At 36.6% G+C, this 21,309-nt stretch overlaps 1 protein-coding gene across 1 annotated transcript in view; it reads left to right on the top strand.

Moving 5' to 3' along the window:
• Positions 1–16,289, top strand: part of LOC104273798 (gamma-1-syntrophin-like) — a gene marked incomplete at its 5' end in the record, with an annotated part of 27,834 nt that extends 11,545 nt beyond the window's left edge. Inside the window, 2 exons of the mRNA XM_009869235.1 lie at positions 7,532–7,642; positions 16,131–16,289. Coding sequence (XP_009867537.1) covers positions 7,532–7,642; positions 16,131–16,289 — 270 coding nt within the window. The remainder of the gene's footprint in view (positions 1–7,531; positions 7,643–16,130) is intronic.
• Between the last annotated feature and the right edge of the window lie 5,020 nt (positions 16,290–21,309).

Below are 21,309 nucleotides of genomic sequence, written 5' to 3'. Positions count from 1 at the left end.
CAGGAATGCAGTCATTCTCAATTAGCTGTGAGACAGCCAAATTAAGATATATCCCAGGTACCTGAAGATCTAGTTTTTTCTGTTCTTGAAAATAAGGACCTACAAGGCATCTGCTTCTGATTTAGTTTGACTTGTAGAAGTATCACTTCTTTTAGTCAGATGACAAACAACATTAACTTGGAAGGCGTCCCTTCAAATTTAGCATAATTCTGTAACATATATAGTATTAAAAAAGCCTTGAAAAGCTAAACAGAAGGATGAAAAAAAGGAAGCAGTAATCAAAAAGTACAACTACAGCTTTATGAACATGTAATGGAAAAGACAAAGGGATTTACTGAAACCAAAGTTAGAAAAGTGATCTCTGACATCCTTTCCTTAATAGTTTCTTTATTTACACCACCATGTACAGGTGGTCTGAAATGTAACTGTATAATCATTAAAAAACTCTGATAGACTCTTTCAGTTTTTTTCCAAGCTTCCTGTTGAAAGCCAAACCTCTTTTGCTACTACGTAATAAAATCTGTATGATTTATGTCAGTGGAAATTATAGAGAAAATCTGTATTTGATGATGTGCACTGGCAGGTGAAAAGATGCTGTTGCAATATGTGGTACAAACACTATTTCACAAGTTCATTACGTGTAAATGGTGTTTTTGCAAGAACAGAATTAGTCCACAGAGCATAATCCAATATAGAAGAGGCAAGACTGCTTAATAATAAATTGAAGATAATTCATCACTGAGGCCACAGAACACAAATTAGTTCTGTTCTGGTTTGAGACTCCCATGTTGGCAAAATACAACTTTGCTTTCCAAGTGCCAATGCAACTGCCCTGTATATCCTTGCTGAATCATATAGCTACCAGAGAGCCAGGGACTAGTCAGGCACTCACACTTCTATGCGTATTCCTTAAGTAAAAATACAGATACACCTGTTTATTTTGTGTTTGTCTGGTAATCCAGACTCTGTTTAGGGTAAATCAAGCTCCTTGATCCAAAACAAAACTAAACCCTAACCAATGCTCCCAATCGTTCCTTAAACTAAGATAATTGTGGTTCAGTCCCACTTTCGATACCACTATCTAGATGGGAAGGAGTTTTGTTTGATGATGTCATCAAAATTGTGTCCATATTGTGAAATGATGGCAATCAGTAGCAAACTGACATATAATATGAATGAAGAAATATTTTCTAAGGTCCCTTGTAGAATATGCTCTTCAGATTCAGCACTAGGGCTAAAAATAGAAGCAATATAACTTTCTGCATTTGTGTGACAGTAAAGAAGATCAGCAAAGTATTACAGGTACTGAAGTCAATAGCTTTTTCTCCATGTACCATTTATGTATTACATTTATGTCTCATCTATAAAATAAGAATATGCAGGCAGAGAGCATCCTTGGGTAATTATAACAAAATAACACTAGCAGAAGATAATAGGCAGTAATTTGGTTACAAAGACTAGAACAAAAGAGTCCTAGATGATTACTTATAAATAAAATATTTCTCATTAAAAAGTGTTGTTGGAGAATCTTGGTCCCAGACATGTCAAAGGAAAAAAAAATCCTATTAATTTCAATGAAGACAGGATTTCACTTTCTGATGATTTCTTATTACAGTAATTTAATAGCATCTCAAGAGAAGTCTTAAATCTAATTTGTCAGCTTATCTGCACTGTTTGTTTGTTTGAATTTCATTCTGGTATTCTTTGAAGTTAATTTTATTAAATGGTATAAAATGTAAAAAGCCTAAGCATTCTATGAATAGTAATTGGGAAAAGGATTTATAGCTCATTGGTTGTTTTCAATGTTATGCATGATACATACAGTATTTTTTCAGTAAGTTTGTCTTCTTAGAGTGCACTCCTCAAAACATGGATTAGCTCTGTCAGATTTTCCTTGCCCACACTGGATATATGCAAATTGTGAAGCTGGTGGTGTTTTCAGTATATGCTGTTACCTTGGTCTCCAGTTTCTAAAATGGACTGCTTGCTTTTGTTCACAAGTGCTGTCTCTACTCATGGATTGAGAGTTCCCTTTTAAAGGCAATGAATAGTGTATAATGAGCTGTCATCTTGGGCCTTCATCAAGGCATAATAAGATTGTGTGCCTTGACTTTAAGAAGTGTCTCAGAGTCCTCAGAAGTAACTGATGCAGCATCTACGACAGAATCTTTTTGAATTTGTTTGCACTTTGTGCTTTAAAAGGAATTGCCACCTGGCCCACCTGTCAAATCTGGTTTAGGGTAAAGAAAAATTTACTACTTCTTAAAGTTCCTATATATAGTCCTGTAAAATATTCTCAGTCACGCAGGTTATACACAGTTACTAAAGATTATTCAAGGAAAGCACTTGAAGAGAATAGGCTGCTTTTATTAACTAAACGAAACTCTATAAGAATGTATTATAAAGGGTTGAGCTCAGTAACATTGCACCTTCAAAAGAGTAAGTACTTCTGCTTGTATATTATAATTCATAAAAACTGCTTCAGGAATAATTTATATGACTCACATTTATTTCTTTGGCAATTTGTGAAAACATGTTTTACAAGTCATTTTATCACTTACAAGTTATTCTATACATAAATACATATATATTTGTACAAAATTATATCAATTTATATTAAGTCTCTGAGGCAAGTATCCAACAAATACTTCTGAGGAATTGTGATGTTCAGAAACATAGAAAATCGTTCACTTGCCTTTCAGAGTGGCATATATAGATCACTATCCTCGAGGATGCTTATTCCTAATGCAGGAGAATTAGCTTTTAAAATCAGAATTCACACAGTCACCACAGCGAGCACTGTGGTAATGAAGTCAGCCCACAGGAACATGAAAGATAGCAGCATGTGAAACTCTCTCTCATATGTTTATACCACAGCTGTAGCTTCATGTGTTTGTGAAATTGGTTGCTTAAGTGAGTAGGTCTTGCTTCTCCTTTCTGCTTTGGCACTATGAGATAGTCATTGAAGAAGGATCACTGTTCACTGTTTATGCATTTTGCAGTAACGAGAAAAAAAAAAAAACACACACACACACAAAAAACCCCCCAGAACATTTGTAACCACAAAAGGAGTTAACCCACCCAGGGATCCCCAAGATATTGTATTTTAAGAGAGTGATCTGACAGCATTCTGCGTCTAACTACACAGGACAGCATTTTGGCTTCTTTGGTAAGAGACTAGAAATTAAATGGATCTCACTGGGCATGTGCTTAACTAATTCACCCAATTTTGGCTATCTAGAATTGGGACATTTAGTTTCAGCTAGTTGTTACACTTCTAATGTAGTGTGGTACATAGAGATGTAGACACATCCAGTGTGTATAAGAGTGAAGCAGTATTCAGCCCAGTTCAAACCAGGATGAAGGAACTGTTATTTAGAAATTCTCTGGAACAAAATGAGCGGCCAGGATGATCAGTGTGAATGGTTGAAATACTTTCTGTTACTGACTTAATAATTTCAAACTCACAACATTTCCCCAGTCTTATTTTTGCAAAAGTAACCCTCCTTCATGTGGACATCATTGGAAAAAAAATGTCTTCAATTTGCTGAAGAATTCTCAACAGAAAAAGACAATTCTTTCATTTGGGAATAGTCACATGCATTGTCAATAGCATTTTTATTCCTTACACTTTGGACAAGTGTTATTTAATAGTTTCTGATAAGTATGTTGTTGAATTGTCAGTTCTATGAACTTATTTTGATATCCTGATGGGAGAAGTGAAGTCTTTTTGGGATTGGTCTCAAAAAGAATATTGTCCCCTCCACACTATAGACTTGATTTTACCATGTACTTAAGTAAGAGCCTAAGTATCTGCTAAGTAGGGCTCTCCAAAACCAATGTTATGCATAAACTGAAATGTGTTCTTGAATCATGCCTGTGGTCTGGTGTGACTGTCATCCTCTTTCCTCTGTGCTGGAATGAAGCGAGTGGCAAAACTTCTTGGAAGATGCAGTATTGTAGTTCTGTACATGCTTTATCTTCACTCAAACTTAATCCAATTGGGAATCAGGCCAGGTACCCTAGGATTTTGCCTGCCCATCTAAAGCTCCCTGTTGGTCCTGCACCTCTCTCCTGGCATCCCCATACATCATCAGAGATGAGAAAGATGATAGATTGTTTTTTGATTGTTTTTCTCCTGAGATAAAGAGACCCATAAATGCCCTTTACATTTTTCATCTAGGAAATGACATGCTTAAATAGATTTGCTGTTCTTGCAGAAAGGCAATGGTCTCGATTTTCTGACAAGATTTGTTGTGTTACATAGGTCTGTACAAAAAGGAATTTACAGTGTAGATAGGAAGTATGGACACCTGAATGGTATGCTGGATTGTTTTGGGTTTTTTAACTCACTGTGTACAGGACATAAGTAAACATCATTGATCAAACAAGGTGAAAGGCATATGCTTAGAGATAATGAAAGCTATTCTATTTTCTTCAGTGCAGATTGGTCAGCTCAGGAGGACAGCATTTGAAACAAATATGATATAGTTTCACATAAACTGCCAGATTCCTGTAGTTTATCTGAGACAGAATATCCTTGACTCTGTTTATGGTAGACAGGAAATCACCTGTCACATACACACAGAGAATGAAAGCAGTACTGAGATTGGGGGGGGTGGTTTATCTGAAAGGGGCAAACACATAGAAAGAATTTTTGGGAAGATAAATCTAGCACTTGGTTTGTGTTCTGTGTACAATTAAAATACTGCCCTTTGGGGTTTTTTCCTCTTCAAGTTATTAAGACAGACACAGCTTGGAGCAGGTCAGAGATTTTTGCCAGTCATTGACACAAAGAGATCAACATATCCTGAAGCAAGTGACCTGCATAGATTGAGGACAGTTAAAAATTTGACCTGTTTAAAAAATTTGACTCTGTTTAATTTCAAATAGAAGTCCTTCATATAGACAAAGGGTACAGATGAAGTGTCATGCTACAGAACTGAGTGTAAGTCATTTACAAACCCTTGCAGAAAAGAAAATGGAACACCACTTCTTGCCTAAAGTTTCTGTGGTGTCCGATGCATGTGTAATTGATGTCTTCTCAAAGTAATAGCACAATGTGAGTGAGAACTGAAAAATGCTAGTGCTTAAAAACATCTGGAGGATGGGGGATATATTTAAATAAGTTTGAAAATATAAAATTAAAAAATAACTCTTTTTAACTTTTAAGCAAAGTAGCTTGTAATGTAATTTTTCTACATAAATTATATATATAGAAAACATGTTTTTCTAACCAGCTGTTAAATTTTTTAATTGTATGTTTATTTTGTAGAACAGTCTGTCTTTCTCTTCACCAAGAGACAATGCAATTCATAATATAATTACTTGAAAGGCCGCTAATATGCATAGAATTAATGATCTCAAATTCATAGATTTGTAGAATCAAAGACAGGTTTGAGTTGGAAGGGACCTTAAATATCATCTCGTTCTGAATCCCCTGCCATGGGCAGGGACACCTTCCACTGGACCAATTTGCTCAAAGCCCCATCCGACCTGGCGTGGAACTTTTCCAGGGAGGGGGCTTCCACAACTTCTCTAGGCAACCTGTTCCAGTGTGTCACCACCCTCACAGTAAAGAATTTCTTTGTAATATATAATTTAAATCTACACTCTTACAGTTTGAAACCATTACTCCTTGTACTGTTACTACACCCCTTGATAAACAGTCTTTCCCCATCTTTCCTGTAGGTCCCCAGAGCCTTCTCTTCTCCAGGCTGTACTCTCTCAGCCTGTCCTCATAGGAGAGGTGCTCCAGCTCCCTGATCATCTTCATGACCCTCCTCTGGACCCTCTCTAACAGGTCTACATCTTTCTTGTGCTGGGAACCTCAGACCTGAACACACTGATGTCGATGAGGTCTCACAAGAGCAGAGTCAGAATCACCTCCCTTGATCTCCTAGCCACAATGCACCCCAGGATGCAAATTTTGGGCTGCAAGCACACATTGCTGGCTCATATTCAGCTTTTCATCCACCAGAACCCCCAAGTCCTTCTGTGCAGGGCTACTCTCAATCCTTCATCCCCTAGCCTGTATTGGTGGCCTGAGATTGCCTCAACCCAGGTGTAGGACTTTGTACTTGGCCTTTTTTAAGTTCATGAGGTTTGCACAGGCCCACCTCTCAAGCCTGTCAAGGTTCCTCTGGATGCCATCCCTTCCCTCCAGCATGTTGACTGCACCACACAGCTTGGTGTCATCAGCAAACTTGCTGAAGATGCACTCAATTCCACTGTCCATGTCGCCAGCAAAGTTAGCACCAGTTCCAATACCGACCTCTGAGGAACATCACTTGTTGCTGGTCCCCACTTCGAGATCAAGCCATTGACTGCAACTCTTTCAGTTTAACCATCCAGCCAATTCCTTATGCACCAAGAGGCCCATCTGTCCAATCCATGTCTCCAATTTAGAGACAAGGATGTCCTGTGGTACAGTGTCAAATGCTTTGTACAAGTCCAGTCGAATGACATCAGTTGCTCTTCCCTTATCTACCGATGCTGTAGCCCCATCATAGAAGGCTACCAAATTTGTTAGACATGATTTGCCCTTACTGAAGCAATGGCTGTCACCTCGTTATTTTCCATGTGCCCTAGCATATTTGCCAGGAGGATCTACTCCATGATCTTGTTGGGCAGAGACATGAGACTGACTGGACTGTAGTTCCCTGGGTCATCTTTTTTTTTTCTCCATTTTTACAAGTGAGAGTTATGTTTCCCCTTTTCCAGACATCAGGAACTTTACCAGTCTGCCATGACTTCTCAGATATGATGGACAGTGGCTTATCCACTTCATCTGTCAGTTGTCTCACTACCCGTGGATGTATCTCATCAGGCCCCATGTACTTGTGCACTTTCAGGTTCTTTAGATGGTCTCAAACCTGATCTTCTACAGTGGGAGGTTCTTCACTCTCCCAGTCTCTTCCTTTGCCTTATGAGACTTCAGTGGTGTGGCTAGAGCACTGGCCAGTGAAGACCGAGACAAAAAGTCAAATATTTCTAGTTATTATTCTAATTCCTGATTAGAGCTCTCATAAGTAAGTTCAAATTAAGTTCTCAATACTAAGTTTCTTTTTGTTATTTTATACTTTAAAGGGCATATTTGATATGCCCTTTGTTTTAATACAAGTAGACTTCTTTTGTAGAAAAAAAAAGAGAGGACTTCTGATCTCAGAAGGAGTAGGGAGTCCACAGATCATCAGTGGAAAAAAAAAATTTTTTTTTGTCTTGACAATGATTTTACTAATGCTCTTTTTTTTTGTTTAATCATGATTAAGTATAAACAAAGGAATTTCAGAGTAAATGTCACAAATGTAGTCGTCAGACTGTCTGATCAGAATCAGACACTGCCGCTGTAATAGATCCATATGATCAAAAGGACATCAGACCACATAACATTGTATTGATCTAATCATGTACTCTAAAGGGATTAAAAATTCCCTTGGAAGGAGATCAGCTATTTTGAATACAATTTTCAATGATAACTACGCTGACTTGCTTGTGTATGGTTTTTTATGTTTCTTTTCTTTTCCTCTAGGTCGTACTTTGGAGGTACAAGTTTTCCCAGCTCAAAGGTTCTTCAGACGATGGAAAGAGCAAAATCAAATTTTTATTCCAAAACCAAGATACTAAACAAATTGAAGCCAAGGTAAAAACAAGGCAATGTACATTAAAAGCAGTTATCAAAGCAACGAGGGGAACAAATGAGTAAATTAAAATAAACTGCTTGGAAATACTAGATTAAGGCACAAAGTCCAAGAATGCAAAAACCTCAAAGAAATTCTAGGAAAAAAAAAAGAATCAATTGCTTGGACTTTTGCAAGTTTAAAGTCTTTTGAAAGGTGTAATTGCATGTGAAAAATAATTTTAAAACAGGACTCAATATGTAAGGTTTTAGGTGTATTTGCCAACTCTCCTCTTTATTATTTTGATAAAGCTGTCTGAGAGTTTGAATGCCCTGTTTTTCAGCCTATCATGAGGAAATGGTGTAAAATAGAGCCTTAAGTCAACCTGGGGACAAAACACAGCAAAGATCTAAAATCTGCTTTTATTTTTCAGAACAATAAACTGTGGACTAAACACCTATTCACTTGCAAGACTGTTTTGTGTCTGTATCTAATGCAAAATCAAAACAGTTGTATTTTCAGTTGTGCTTTTGATGCAAACACTAATTTATGAAAAATGTAACCCTAAGACATTTATGCTTAAGATTTATGTCTTTTGAGAACAGGGCATTTACTGTCCTGATGTATGTGAGGAGAAGTGATCTCCCAGGATCTTTGGTAACTGGAATTGCTTTAGGTTCTGAATCAAAGGTCTTTTTGACTAGAATTCCATTTTTTGTGTAAATCTAAAGATTATTTTCTTGGCCATCTTTAAGCCTTGTGTTTGAAATGTTTGCTATACCATTTTTGCCTGACTGCATCAGAGAGAAAATTGTTGAACAAATATAATAACAATACAGCTCAGTGAGAAAAAAAAATGTTTAAATACATTGTTATCTAGAAGGGGTAAATATACACTGCATAATAGAGTGTGTAAAGAAAATAGGCATTATAGCAGGGCCAGTCAGGAGTTTAAATGCAAATAGCTACATTAAGCAGCTATTTTTCCTTCTTACATGTCTCTTTATATTTGATATTAATTATATTCTAACGAGCAGCTATTTACATAATTTTAAATGTACTCACTACAATAAACATATGTAAAAGCTCCCATCAAATCAACAGCAATTAAATGTGGTGGACCATGGCTTTCAGTACTCTCATATTTGGCTACATCCCAAAGATACAACAACAAGAAACCCTATGGCCAGACCACCTCACATTTACAGGGAGTAACTGAATTATAGTGCATTAAATACATTAGCACATTCCATCAGTGCCATTGCTGAAATTAGGAGACGGACAAAAATGAACTTTAGAGGCAAGAAAGCAGGAGTCTCAGATCAGGTATGCATACACTATAACAGGTTCTACATAGTGTATTAGTATTAATGACGAATGGGAAAAAAGCCCTCTCAGTTCTAGGACTCTCTTAAGCTGCCATGCCCTATTTCCACATTACTGCTGGGAATGCAAGAGTGAAGAGCCCTAATATGTTGGGGCAACAGCTCCTCGATTTTTTGGCTTTGGTCTTAGCTGTGAGCTCTGATTTCAATATATGCTGATTATTCCCTGTGTAATGTAACTGACAAAAAATTATCTTTGCAAGAAAATCTTGTGCTGTATTTTCCCTTACAACAGTGGGTCTCCAGGCCATCTAAAACACAGAGCTGCATTTAAACAGGTGATGATAACTGTGCCCGTGAATATTCATCACAACCTTTAACAGATGTTTTACAAAATTCCCATCATCTGATACCAAATGAGGCCTGCACACAGTATGCATGAAACTTGACATTACAAGCATTTCTGAAAATCTGATTAACATTTCCTAATGACTCAGGAGTTCCCCAAATAGCTATCCCTCTAACTCTGTAGTGTTGGTAAATTAAAAAAAATAGAGACTAGATTGTTCCATCTCTTCTCATGCTGAATAGTGCTTTAAAAGGTTTAAAGGCTTAGGACTTTAAAAGGCTTAAAGGATACTGAAGGGGCCTATCAATAGAATTTTAAGGTTGAAAAAATATGACAGATGAATCTTCACATTCATTTTGTAGCCATTTATCTGTATCAGTCAAAACTGCTCCCATAACGGAAAAAAGAGGGGTGATTGTCACAGGAGACTTACTTCTAAAGGGAACAGAAGGCCCAGTATGTAGACCACATCCACTGAATCCCTGGAGCCTGGGTTAAAAATGTGAAGAGAAAGCTTCCTACCCTGATATGGCTCTCAGATTACTATCTATGATTGATTTTTCAGGTAGGCAGCAATGAAGTTGCAATGAACAATGCCAGGGCAATCATGAAAGATTTCAGGGGCTTGGGACAGCTGGTTAAGGGATTAGGAGCACAAGCAGTGTTGTCGTCTATCCTTCCAGTTTAAGGGAATGAGGAAGGAAGAAAAGGGGAGAGCCAACAGATCAGTACCTGGATCCGAATGTAGTTTCAGCAGCAGAACTTCAGGTTTTTGATCATGGATCAGTTTACATAACACCAGGCCTGCTGACGGGGTATGCCTGTTGTAAGGAGAAAAGTATCTTTGCACAGCAATTATCAGGGCTCACTGAAAGAGCTTTAAGCTATACTTGAAAGGGGAAAGGGATAAAACAAGGCTTGCTGGAGATAAGCCTGGGGGAATCATGGCAATGTTTGAGGAATGGTGTGCTAGCGAGGTCCTTCAGTCTGCCATCTCGGTGGGGGATGGAGATCCATGTGGCAGCAAAGTCACAATGTTTACTGATATGTAGAAACCATAGAAGTGCCTGAGAACGGTCACACAGGAATTAGGGCTTCTCCATGCAAAAAAGGTGGTGGGATCGATATCCCAGCTGAAGTGCATCTGCACCAATGCACATGGCATGGATGACAAACAGAAGCTGGAAGCCATTGTTAAGCAAGAAAACTATGGACATAGATGCCACCACAGAAATGTGGTGGGATGCCTCACACAATGGGAATTCTGCACTAGATGGCTATAAACTCTTTAGAAGAGTTAGACGAAGAAGGAGAGACTGTAGGATAGCCATCTATGTTAGGGAGAGTTTTCATTGTCTAAAACTTGGTGATAAAAGGGTTGACAGTTAATGAGTAAGGATTAGGGGGAAGTCCAACAATACAGATTTTGTGGTAGGAGTCTGTTACGGACCACCCAACTAGGATTAAGGAGGCAGGCAGAATATTCTATAAACAGCTGGGAGAAGTCTCATAGTCTCTAGCCCTTATTCTCTGGGGGAACTTCAACTTACCAGATATCTACTGGAAATAAGATATAACTCAGGAGGGCTACAAGGATGATGTGAGGTTATACAGGGATGAAATTAGAAGGGCCAAAGCCCAACTGAAACTTAAACTGGCTACTGATCTAAAATGTTTCTATAAACACATTAAAACAAAAGGAGGACTAAGGAGAATCTTCAGCCTTTATTGGAGGTGGGTGGAAACATAGTGATGAAGGATGAGGAAAAGGCTGAAGTACTTAATGCCTTCTTTGCCTCAGTCTTGAATAAGACCAGTTGTTCTTTGGCAACCCAGCCCCCTGAGCTAGAAGACAGGGATAGGGAGCTGAGTGAAGCCTCCTTAGTCAAATGGAAAATGGTTAGCAACCTGCTGCTCCATTTAGATGCAGACAAGTCTATCGGGCCAGATGAGATCCACCCAAGGGCTGGTGGAAGTGCTCACGAAGCCACTTCTCATCATTTACGTGCAGTGCTGGCTAACTGAGTAGGTCCCAGCAGGCTGGAGGTTAATGAATGTGACCCATGTCTACAAGGAAGGCCAGAAGGAGGATTCAGGGAGCTACAGGCCTGTCAGTCTGACCACAGTGCCAGAGAAAGTTACGGAGCGGATCATCTTGAGTGCCATCATGTGGATGAGGGAAAGGCTGTGCTACTTAGATGCTATTCCAAATATCTGTGATTATGGCATGTTGTATCTATGTGATAAAATATTTTAACTTTAGAACATTTGTTTCTTATCCAGAGAATTAAGAGTGTCAGAATGATTAGCTAGTGAATTGTGATAAAAAACTTAGATGAAATATATTCAGACTTGTAGATAGACATTACTTGAAAGAAAATATATACATCAGTGTGCTAAATTTTATTCATACCATCATCATAATTGTCCAGCATCATCTCTGTATTCTGGTGGAATATACAGAGATATCATTGTTAATGTTAAAAGAATCTAGGAAAAATACTTTTTGAGAAAAAATGCAGAAACACATCCATTCATCAGTCAGTTATTTTTTGGTTTTATATTTGCTTTTTGAGAAACACACTTGCCACCAGTTTATGTTCCTAGGTGATAGAAGGTCCTTCACTAATACGGAATAACTAGCATTTTTATAATGCTGTCAAAATTCTTTACAGTGTGCTTCATGCCTGACTTAACTAAATTCGAAATGGCATGCTTTGAGACACACAACATTTGCTGTGGATTTAGTTACAGTTTAGCAAGATATACTTGCTTTCCAGCATTAAAATAATTTAAGATATTTAAAGATTTGCGTTATTCTCTAAGATATTGTTAAAACACTGCTGTTTTTTTTCTGTAGAGAAAAACACTGCTGTTTTTTTTCTGTAGAGACTTGGTACTGATGCTTTTGTTTGACTTGTCTGTAAGTAATATCATGTTATAATAAAGATATATAGTGTAGTATAAAAGTGTCTCCTCATAGACTTAAGCAATTCCAGTGTGAAAAGTCTGAACAGTAATTACCGTAGGTCACACTAGTGGGTCCATGGCAGGGTGCCTGGATGCAAACACCTAACTCTGAAGGTTGCTAAGGCAAGGTCTAAGTGGTTTCTGAGAAGAAAACCACTTAGGGGCAACATTAATCACTGATACCCCTTAGACAGTCCAATCTGTAGGTTATTTCCCAGCTGTCACTCAGCAGGAGATATTGCACAAGTTTGCACCGTCAGACAGAAATTTTCTGACTGAGAGCTAGAAAACAGAGCTGTCAGCTTGGCAGAATGTGGAGCCTACGTGTCCCTTTCCTTCATTCTTACTGAGCTCTTGGCACTGGGTTGAAAAAACCTAACACGGAAGGGCAAAGCTTCCTCCTCATCTATAAGACGCAAAGGGATTCAGTTAGGCACCTTTCTGTCTATTTACCTATCTACTTGTCTATTTGTTTAATTATAGTTTAATGATGCATTGGTGTTTCTCCAGTATCGCAGCAGCTTTGAGAGGCTAACAAAATCTCAGGACCATGATAAAGTCAAAGTGCTGTGCTATTCAGTTTTACTTGGCTATGTATTAGACCACCGTAATAGAAACTGCTTTGTATTTTTGTGACAAAAAAGGAAGAGTATCTTAAATCTATGAGAGATCCTACTCCAAAATACAGGAATATGTAAGATATATAAAAATCAGCATCAGTGCTGTTTTTCTTATTATATGCAATTTCCCTTTGAATTTTTTAAGTAAATGCACCAATTCATAATTTCTGTGAACTTTGAGTTTCTGTGCTGTGTAGAACATATGCGTAACTCAAAAACTACACTTCAGTCAGTCCTTTCATCTTTCTCAACTTACAGGGTTTTTTCACAGCTCACCAGTTTTGTCAGAAAAACTCAGGTGAGGTCACACAGCTGTGCTGCATCAGGTTAGCTTTTGCTCACAGACTAGCCGAAACCCGAAACTGTTACAGAACCCAAGTGATTACAGAAATCAGCACACCAAGATGAGGATCCAGTCAATTGTTTTAGCCTCTCTGAATGTGGAGAACAGAAGATGAGGGTGCAGATATGGTATCAGCAAAGGAAGAAGTGTAACTTCTGTAAGGAGTTAGCATTAATACTTATTAATTAATTCATGTTACCTTAACAGTAATTAATGTCAATTAATTTGTACTTGAAATTATCTTGTGTAGAATTCTAATCTAAAACAAAGAGTCTGAGTTACTGCTGTTTTAATGTGAACAAAATACTCACTTTCAAGTATTGCAAGATGTCCTGATGGATGCTTGCACCATTTCCCAGACTGACGCTTCTGTTGATTTCAAGTATATTTTCCAAAAAACAATTTTAAATTAATCCTTGTTCTTATCTATGAGGATTTTTCTCTGAGCAACAGAGTGCTTTTCAAATTTAGAATATCTTTTTTAAATGCATTTTCAGTATACATCCATAGGATTTTTACAGATTGCTCAATTGCAGTAACTGCATTCTGAGTTCAGATTTCTGACCTGTGTAGGTTTGTGTGATTCAATTTTTAGTTTCCCGTGTCGTGTGCATGTATTTTCTGTTTAATATCTTTTTTAGATGAGATTCTCTGCTATGTAACACCAAATTTGATGAAATAACAAATACCTTCTCATATCAACAGTTTATATATGGATAAAAGAAGAGATTTTTTTCCTAACTATGTCGTGAATAGTTAGAAACTTTTAATTACTTTATTTTGTATATGTATTGTTTATGTAATTATATCATTAATGTAATGTTGTAAGAGTTGTTTATTTGTTTGTTTGTTTCATCTGGATGTACTCTATTTTCTCTATCTCTGTCCTTTCAATCCAGACTTTCTTTGCATAAGGTTACAGAAATATCTGTGAAAACTGTTGGTAATAATTGTACAAATGCACTGTGAAAATTCAGTGTCCCATAGCCATAATTATGTTACTAAGAACTTTCAGCTAGTAAGGTTATCTAATTGACTCAAACAATTCTCTATAATATTTGTTTTAATAGGATTATCCTGTTGAGACATATGGGGAAATGTAATCTTTCTACACATTGAATTGGTATTATATATATTTCACTGTTCCACTAAAAGTCCTCTCATTTTAAGCTTAATTTTTATTTATATAGCACCAAAAGGATAAATAATATTATATTAATAAAAATGAGTTAACTGAAAAGTAACTTAATTTGAATAACTGGTACTTGTTATTCAGAAATAGCTTATGTAATTCCCTGTTTCCTCACCTTTGAATTTCCATTATTTTCCTATCTATCATAGTTTTTCTCATTTTAAAGTATAAGGGAGGAAAAAAACCTTTGGCATAGTGATTACGTTGCCCTTCTCCCAGTGTTTAAGAACGATAATGTCTCTGAACAGATTTTTTTAAATGGACGCAGATGGCAGATTTGTGAAACTTGGCATAAGATTTATCTTCTTTATTGAGAATTGGTAGTTACAGGAATTTAAAGAAACTCATGAGGTGTTATAAATTAGTTTCTGAGCATGTCTGAAGGACATCAGGTTGCAAGAGAGCTTGACAAAGGTCCACCCATTCAGTACATCGTTGCACACTCCATATGCATCTGTCTGCTTTCAGCCAATTGTGAATGTTCCCATGAATTACGTGAAGCAATACCTTCCAGGAAATCTCAAGAGGCAGAATCATAAAAATTGCAAATTAATGTAAACTTGAGAGATTTAGCAATTTTTGTTGAATATACAACATTATCAATATTCTTCTACACAAAAAAGAAGCAAAATCCTAAGCACTAAATATGCCGGAAATACCAGTGCTGGACAGAAAAACAAATAGAATATACCATGGATATCCATCACTGGCTTCATATTACAATGATGAAATCTGTATAGGCAGTGAATCAAAACAGAAAGGTGTCAACTCCGCATGACCATCCTTACACTTGTATGTATTAAAATACCTCAGTTTTTGCTTTCAAATACAACAAATATTCATCAATTAAATACTAACTCCAAAAACACATACTGAAGATAAACTAGAAAAGATTGAAAAAATAAGGTCAACTAGATCCAAAGAAGCAAATTGATATATGTAAAAAAAAAATGTAGTTTTTAGTTATTTCATCTCTAGTGGTGTCTAAAAGAATCCCAGCTAGCCTAATCACATGCTAAGGAGCTATAAAGAAATGTAAATTAAAGTAAAAAAAGAAGGACTTAGTCTAATACTGCTGATATGTTTAAAACATGGAGTCTGTTCCTTTTTTTCACTCCAAAACCAGATCCAGAATATCACTATGTGATAGTAGCACCTTTTGAAAATGTGTCTTTTTTTTTTGTGGGGAGTGGGGTGGGGTGTGTGTAAAGACTCAGCACAGATAAAATAATAGCTACCAATGTGATATGATGTAACATTCAAATGTAACATATGTGGAACACAACATTATTGATCTTTGTGGTACCTTGGGTATACAGTAGTAGTCCAGAGATGTGTAGACTGTTACGATGCAGTCATTCAACTTCTATCAAAATTAATCTGCAAAAGTGCCAGATTTATGTTAACCTGAGGCAAAAAAAAATGATATATATATATATAGTGTCATTTTCCTTCCTCTTTAGCCAGTAGGCTCTTATATTTCTATGGTGGCACTTAGCTCAGAAATCTGTTCATCTTAGTCTTCAAACTATTATTTACTAAATGGGGGTGGCTCACTATCTAAGTCCCTATAATGGAGAACTGTCAGGCACATTAGCAGAATTACATCAAACTATTAAAATTATTGCTATTTGAATAGCAGTTCATTCCTGGGTGTATGTTTGTGAGATATCCTTGTATTTCATGTTTAATCTTTTTGTTTTCACTTCCAGGAGCTGGAGTTTTCCAACCTGTTTGCAGTCCTTCACTGCATCCACTCATTCTTTGCAGCCAAAGTGGCTTGTTTGGACCCTTTGTATGTAGGCAGTAAAGCCACAGCTTCTGCTGCCCCCACAACTTCTGGTACTGGCAAATTGAAGTATACTACTTGACATCTCATATTGCAGCACTGCCACATAACAACAAGACATAATAATGTATAAATATTCATAAGATGTAGACCTTTGGCGAACCATGTACATGGAAACCAATCCTGGAGGCAAGACATCTTGCAGCATCAGCAGATAAGTGGTCACGTGGGATCATAAATTCATCTCTGTTCTGCAAGAAATCAGTAAATAATCCTAGATGAAAACCCAGAATAGAATGGATATGCTTTTAGTATGATTTATTTGTACTTACATAGTGCTTTAAGCATCACTGGAAGCAAAGGAATAAATGAAAAAATGAAGCACTTCAGTATTTAATAAAATTTTCAAATTGCTGTAATAATAAAAAACCGGAATTGTCATTTTCCTGTTTTCAGATGTTTTTAATGACAATATACTGAGTATGAACTTAATACCCTATCATTATCTTATAAATGACATAAGAGCAAGCAACAAGCATATAGTACATGGTTACAAGGAGATAAGCATGAAAAGGCATTTGTGTAAGTATCTCCTCAAATAAGAAAGCACTTTAAGCACGGTTGTAAATCCATACTTGTGTCCATACAAGAAGTCATGCTACTTTTTCTATTTTGTTCTTTTAGTCTAACAGTAACAAAGATATAGCCATATTGGACTGGTACATTAAGAAAAATCCAACCAAACCACAAAAGGCAAAACATCTTTCCATGAGTTAGTCCCCCTTTTTCAAGTAAAAATGTGATATGAATTTAATTTTAAATAAAAATTAAGTGCAAGGGTGTAAAAATATTTTGTCTGCTATTTAACTCCTCCTTTTTTTTGGAAGAATTAAATTCTGTAAATCTACTGTTCTTTATTCACAAGAGTTAGCTGTTGGATTTATTTCAGAGATAATCCACCTAATACATTGTTTCCACATTTTACCTTGATTTCACATCATAAGTAGAACCTCTGTTGCACTCAGGCTCTCAGCAAAATAGACATTCTACATTATGCTTACTAATTTCCTTTTTTATATATATTTTTGGTAAATGACAGGAATAAATTAAATAACCTGTAAAGTATATGTGTCAGAATGCTGAGGGTCTTTATATATTAAGAATATGACATCACTCTGGACCACATACTAGTTCCATCATTAATAATGAAATCTGAGTTGTAAATTTAAAATTAAGAACTTTAAGCATTATTTTCCAAAATGATTTAATTTTCTGCTATTACTCACATCAGTAGAGATGGAAAAATGGTGGGAGTGTGAGTGAAATATAGCTGAAACAACAGAAAAGGTGAGGGATTTTTTTTGGCGGACAGGATAAGAGAACCTAAAAAACTCCAGGAAGAACAGTTAATGCAGCTACTGTGTGTGCATAACATTTAGAATAGCACTTTGTCAGATTTCTGTTTATTATATTGAAATCAGAACTTTTTTTTTTTTCATTTAGACTTGTTACAAAAACACATAGCAGATAAGGGTTATGGACACCATCTGCCTTGTATAGCAGAAAGACTAATTTTGTCATATCCCTTTCAACATATTAAGATAATTAAAACTTCAAAAGTGAAGCTAGAGGAAAGCTTTTTCAAAATTGGAATAATTCAAAGCACAAGGCAGGGACAAAAGGTGACTAAACTGTAGGGGAAAATCATGTATCTGTTGTTTTGGTTTGCATTAGAAAAATTTGAATTTATGTGTGTGAGAGTATCCTTACCTTGAAGTATGGTGGAGATCACTTGATATTAGTACAAAATAATCTGAAAATATGTTTCCGGGGACTCTTTTTACCACTTTGATATGTTTTTCAGTACATGCTTACTTCTTATTAATACATACCCAAGGGTTACACATTTATTTTCCATCCTAAATAGAATGGAATTATATCATAATCCAGATATTAAATGCTTTAAATGTCATTAAAATATGACATATTCATAGTCATCATCATGTGTTTGTTTATGTGAATTGTCACTAAAAAAGGTAGTCACACCCTGGTCTTTGAACGGCATATAAAACTACCGTGGGTGTCCACGGGATCTCAGGTTTTTTCCTGAGAAACTACAGATGCCAGATATTTTGAATCCAAACCTACAAGAGTCTGAGGGGTTTAACAGTGGTACCTCAGGCACTGTCCTTGTCAGGAAAGCATATACTGGGAACAGAAATTTTGACAGAGCACTAACAATGCTGAAAACGGAAGCTCGATGTCTGTTAATGACAGTTCTCCTCCGTGCTCCTAAACCGTCACCTTCCTTTGAGTGGGTTGTTGTGGCGCTCAGCTATCACAGCGCTGGCCCACGCCAACACCTCAGTCAGGACTCTGCTGGAAACAGCAGAGTGTGATCAGCTGCCAGCTGAATGTTTTTCCTTCATCCATTGATGTTATGTGTGTAGTTGTACCACTGAGAGTTGTTTGAGGGATGTTGTTTAATGTGCTTAAATGAACATAACATTCACCCGAGACAGCAGAAAGTAAGTCTTTGCAAATTGCTGTAGATTAAAGAATTCTGTGATATGAATGCCCCCTTCCCCTCCTCCCCCCAAACAAGTTTTTTTAAAAAATACTCATGCAGAAATGAGCTAATGGCATGAACTTCAGGCACTCCAGCAGAGTATCCTAAAGGTCTCTCTTAAGTATTCCATTTGTAGAACTGCTGTATTCATCAGTGAGACTTTTGTAACTGGGCACTAAATACGCAACCTGTAAGAGGCAAACATTAGCCTGTAAATTGATTTATTTTTTTTGTAAATTGCTGTATTTCAAAGGGATAAACTGGTGAGACTTAATCGGTAGTTTTATTTTCAAGAAGATAAAAGTGATATTGAGAGAATACAAAATGCTATAGCCTCGACTGCAGGTCAGATTTAGTTTATATATGTAGCATATTTTGTGCACTAACTTCACAAAATATTCAGAGGTGACTCTGTACCCAGACTTGCCCTTTTTTAGAGCAAGTTGGTCAGAAATTCAGTCTTGAACTGAAGAGGAAAATTTTAAATTCTGTGTTATAACTGATCATGAAAAATCAAAATATAAATTACAAACATATTAAATGTCTTTATTTTTTGTATAAATACCTACAGAAGATTCCTATTTAAAGCATAGTAAAGTTCATAGACATATGTCAAAATCCAGGCTTTATGTTGCAGCCTCTCATTTCACATATAATAAATACAAGTATTTTGTAAATCAACCCAGCCCAGTGACAAGGAAAAACCATGATTATAATGGGCTATCAGCTTTTGAAAAAATCTGTAAGCAAGTGAAAACAAATATTTTTTAAAAAGCAGCAAACCAACCAGCACATATCAGAAAATGTTATTTGTTCTCTTTATGTCATGATATTCTTAAATAAGTTTAATTAAAAAAATTCTTTATGGTACTGTGCCTATTGAAGTGATGTTATGTAGTATACCAAAAATATGTGCTCTTAAGTAGAACTAAATATATTTGGATTGATTTGCTGTGCTTTTTGATGGAAGTTTTAGGTGATCTGACCTTCAGAGGACTAACATTATGCTAGATTGTAGCGTTAGCATAATTTTAATATAACAGTGTTACCTATTTGAACATGTGTTATTCTGGATTTCATCAGTGAATAGATACATTTCATTTCCTGCATCTGTTTAAAAGTATGGTTCCAGATTTCCAAAAGACCTTTTGCATTCTAGTGGCATGAAAGTACCATTTTTTAAAAAAGCCCATTTTTAAATGCTGGCTATTTTATTCTGTTAATTAAGTGCAGCAAGAAGTTTGTGGAGACAAACTAATTTTAAGTGAGTTACTTTTTAAAACCAGTAATATGAAGTTCTGTCTATTCAACCTGGAATTCATAAGAATGCAAACCAATAATATACAGTGTCAATATGGTTTGAAATGAGAATCATGAAAAATACTATTTTCCAAATTAGTCCTTGATTCCAGAATCATATATTTATTTACTTTGTGCAGACAGACTTTATTAGAACACCTCAAAGTGGGCAAATAAACACAAGTATGTGGTTGTCTATACTGCAGCCTCTTACTTTAAATGTGATGTGGTTCATTTAATGCCTTAAGATGTTTCTTACATCAAACAAAATATTAGAAAGGTTTAAGTTCTTGTGAATGTACAGTTGCTGCCATTAGAAATTCAGGAACTTTGCTATGTATTATCTAAGTACCCTCGACTATTCCGTATGCCAGAAAGAAAGACCAGGTTTTGTTATGCTGTGACAATTCCAAATAATCTTTTGGAAAATGTAATTTTAGTAATATTAAACACTAATCCTTATATTGTACTTTCCATTTCCTTACAGGGTCTGATCTCTGAAAAAACGTAGTGTCTGAAAAAAGTTGATTTCAAAGTGTTCATCCTCAGGCAGTTGTGAGTCTGTATTTTGGACTCGCACCTCTGACCAATTCTGCATGATGTAAAACACGAGAGACTCACTCAAGCCCCTGAAATTTAGTTACCTGTCTTAGATGACTAAGGTAGGATTTGAGGCTCTCAAAAATGAGATGCAAGGCAGGAATATAGCTTAGGATCTCTGAAGGTACATGTGTGTGTCTCTCTAGGGAGCTACATTACTGTTTTCATTTTGTCAGAAATGGCATTTTGAGGCCAGGCTTCAGCCTCCTGCCACTCAGTGTGCTATTCCTCATATCACAGACCAGTCTTTAAGCACATGAACTGGGTTTTTAGGATCAAGCATCACATCTATATGAGTTCCAGGTCCTGATGGGCTTTCAGACCAGGAAGCCCAAGTGAGTTGAGTCCAGAGGGAGAAAACCTTCTGAGATACTAAGAGCAAGGCTGCCAGCTCCTAGTGCCAGATGTTCCTCTCTCTGCAGCAGCTGCTGCTCCTGCACTGTGGGTGCCTAAAGGACCCTAGAAAGCTGAGCTCCACAGTATAGCCCACCAGAATGTAGTGCCTGAAGGAGGAGGTTGTGCTGCAGCAAGGGGCAGAATGGTGCTGAAGAATGCTGATGGGTGCCCAGGGCAGGTTATTCTGCAGCACCTTTTACCCTTGCTACACTGGGACAGTATTGACTTCAAGCAGTCT

Source organism: Apaloderma vittatum, unplaced genomic scaffold (genome assembly GCF_000703405.1).
Source record: "Apaloderma vittatum isolate BGI_N311 unplaced genomic scaffold, ASM70340v1 scaffold17645, whole genome shotgun sequence".
Lineage (NCBI taxonomy): Eukaryota > Metazoa > Chordata > Aves > Trogoniformes > Trogonidae > Apaloderma > Apaloderma vittatum.
Note: the sequence above shows the minus strand (reverse complement) of the source record. Positions and strands in the feature narration are given on the sequence as shown.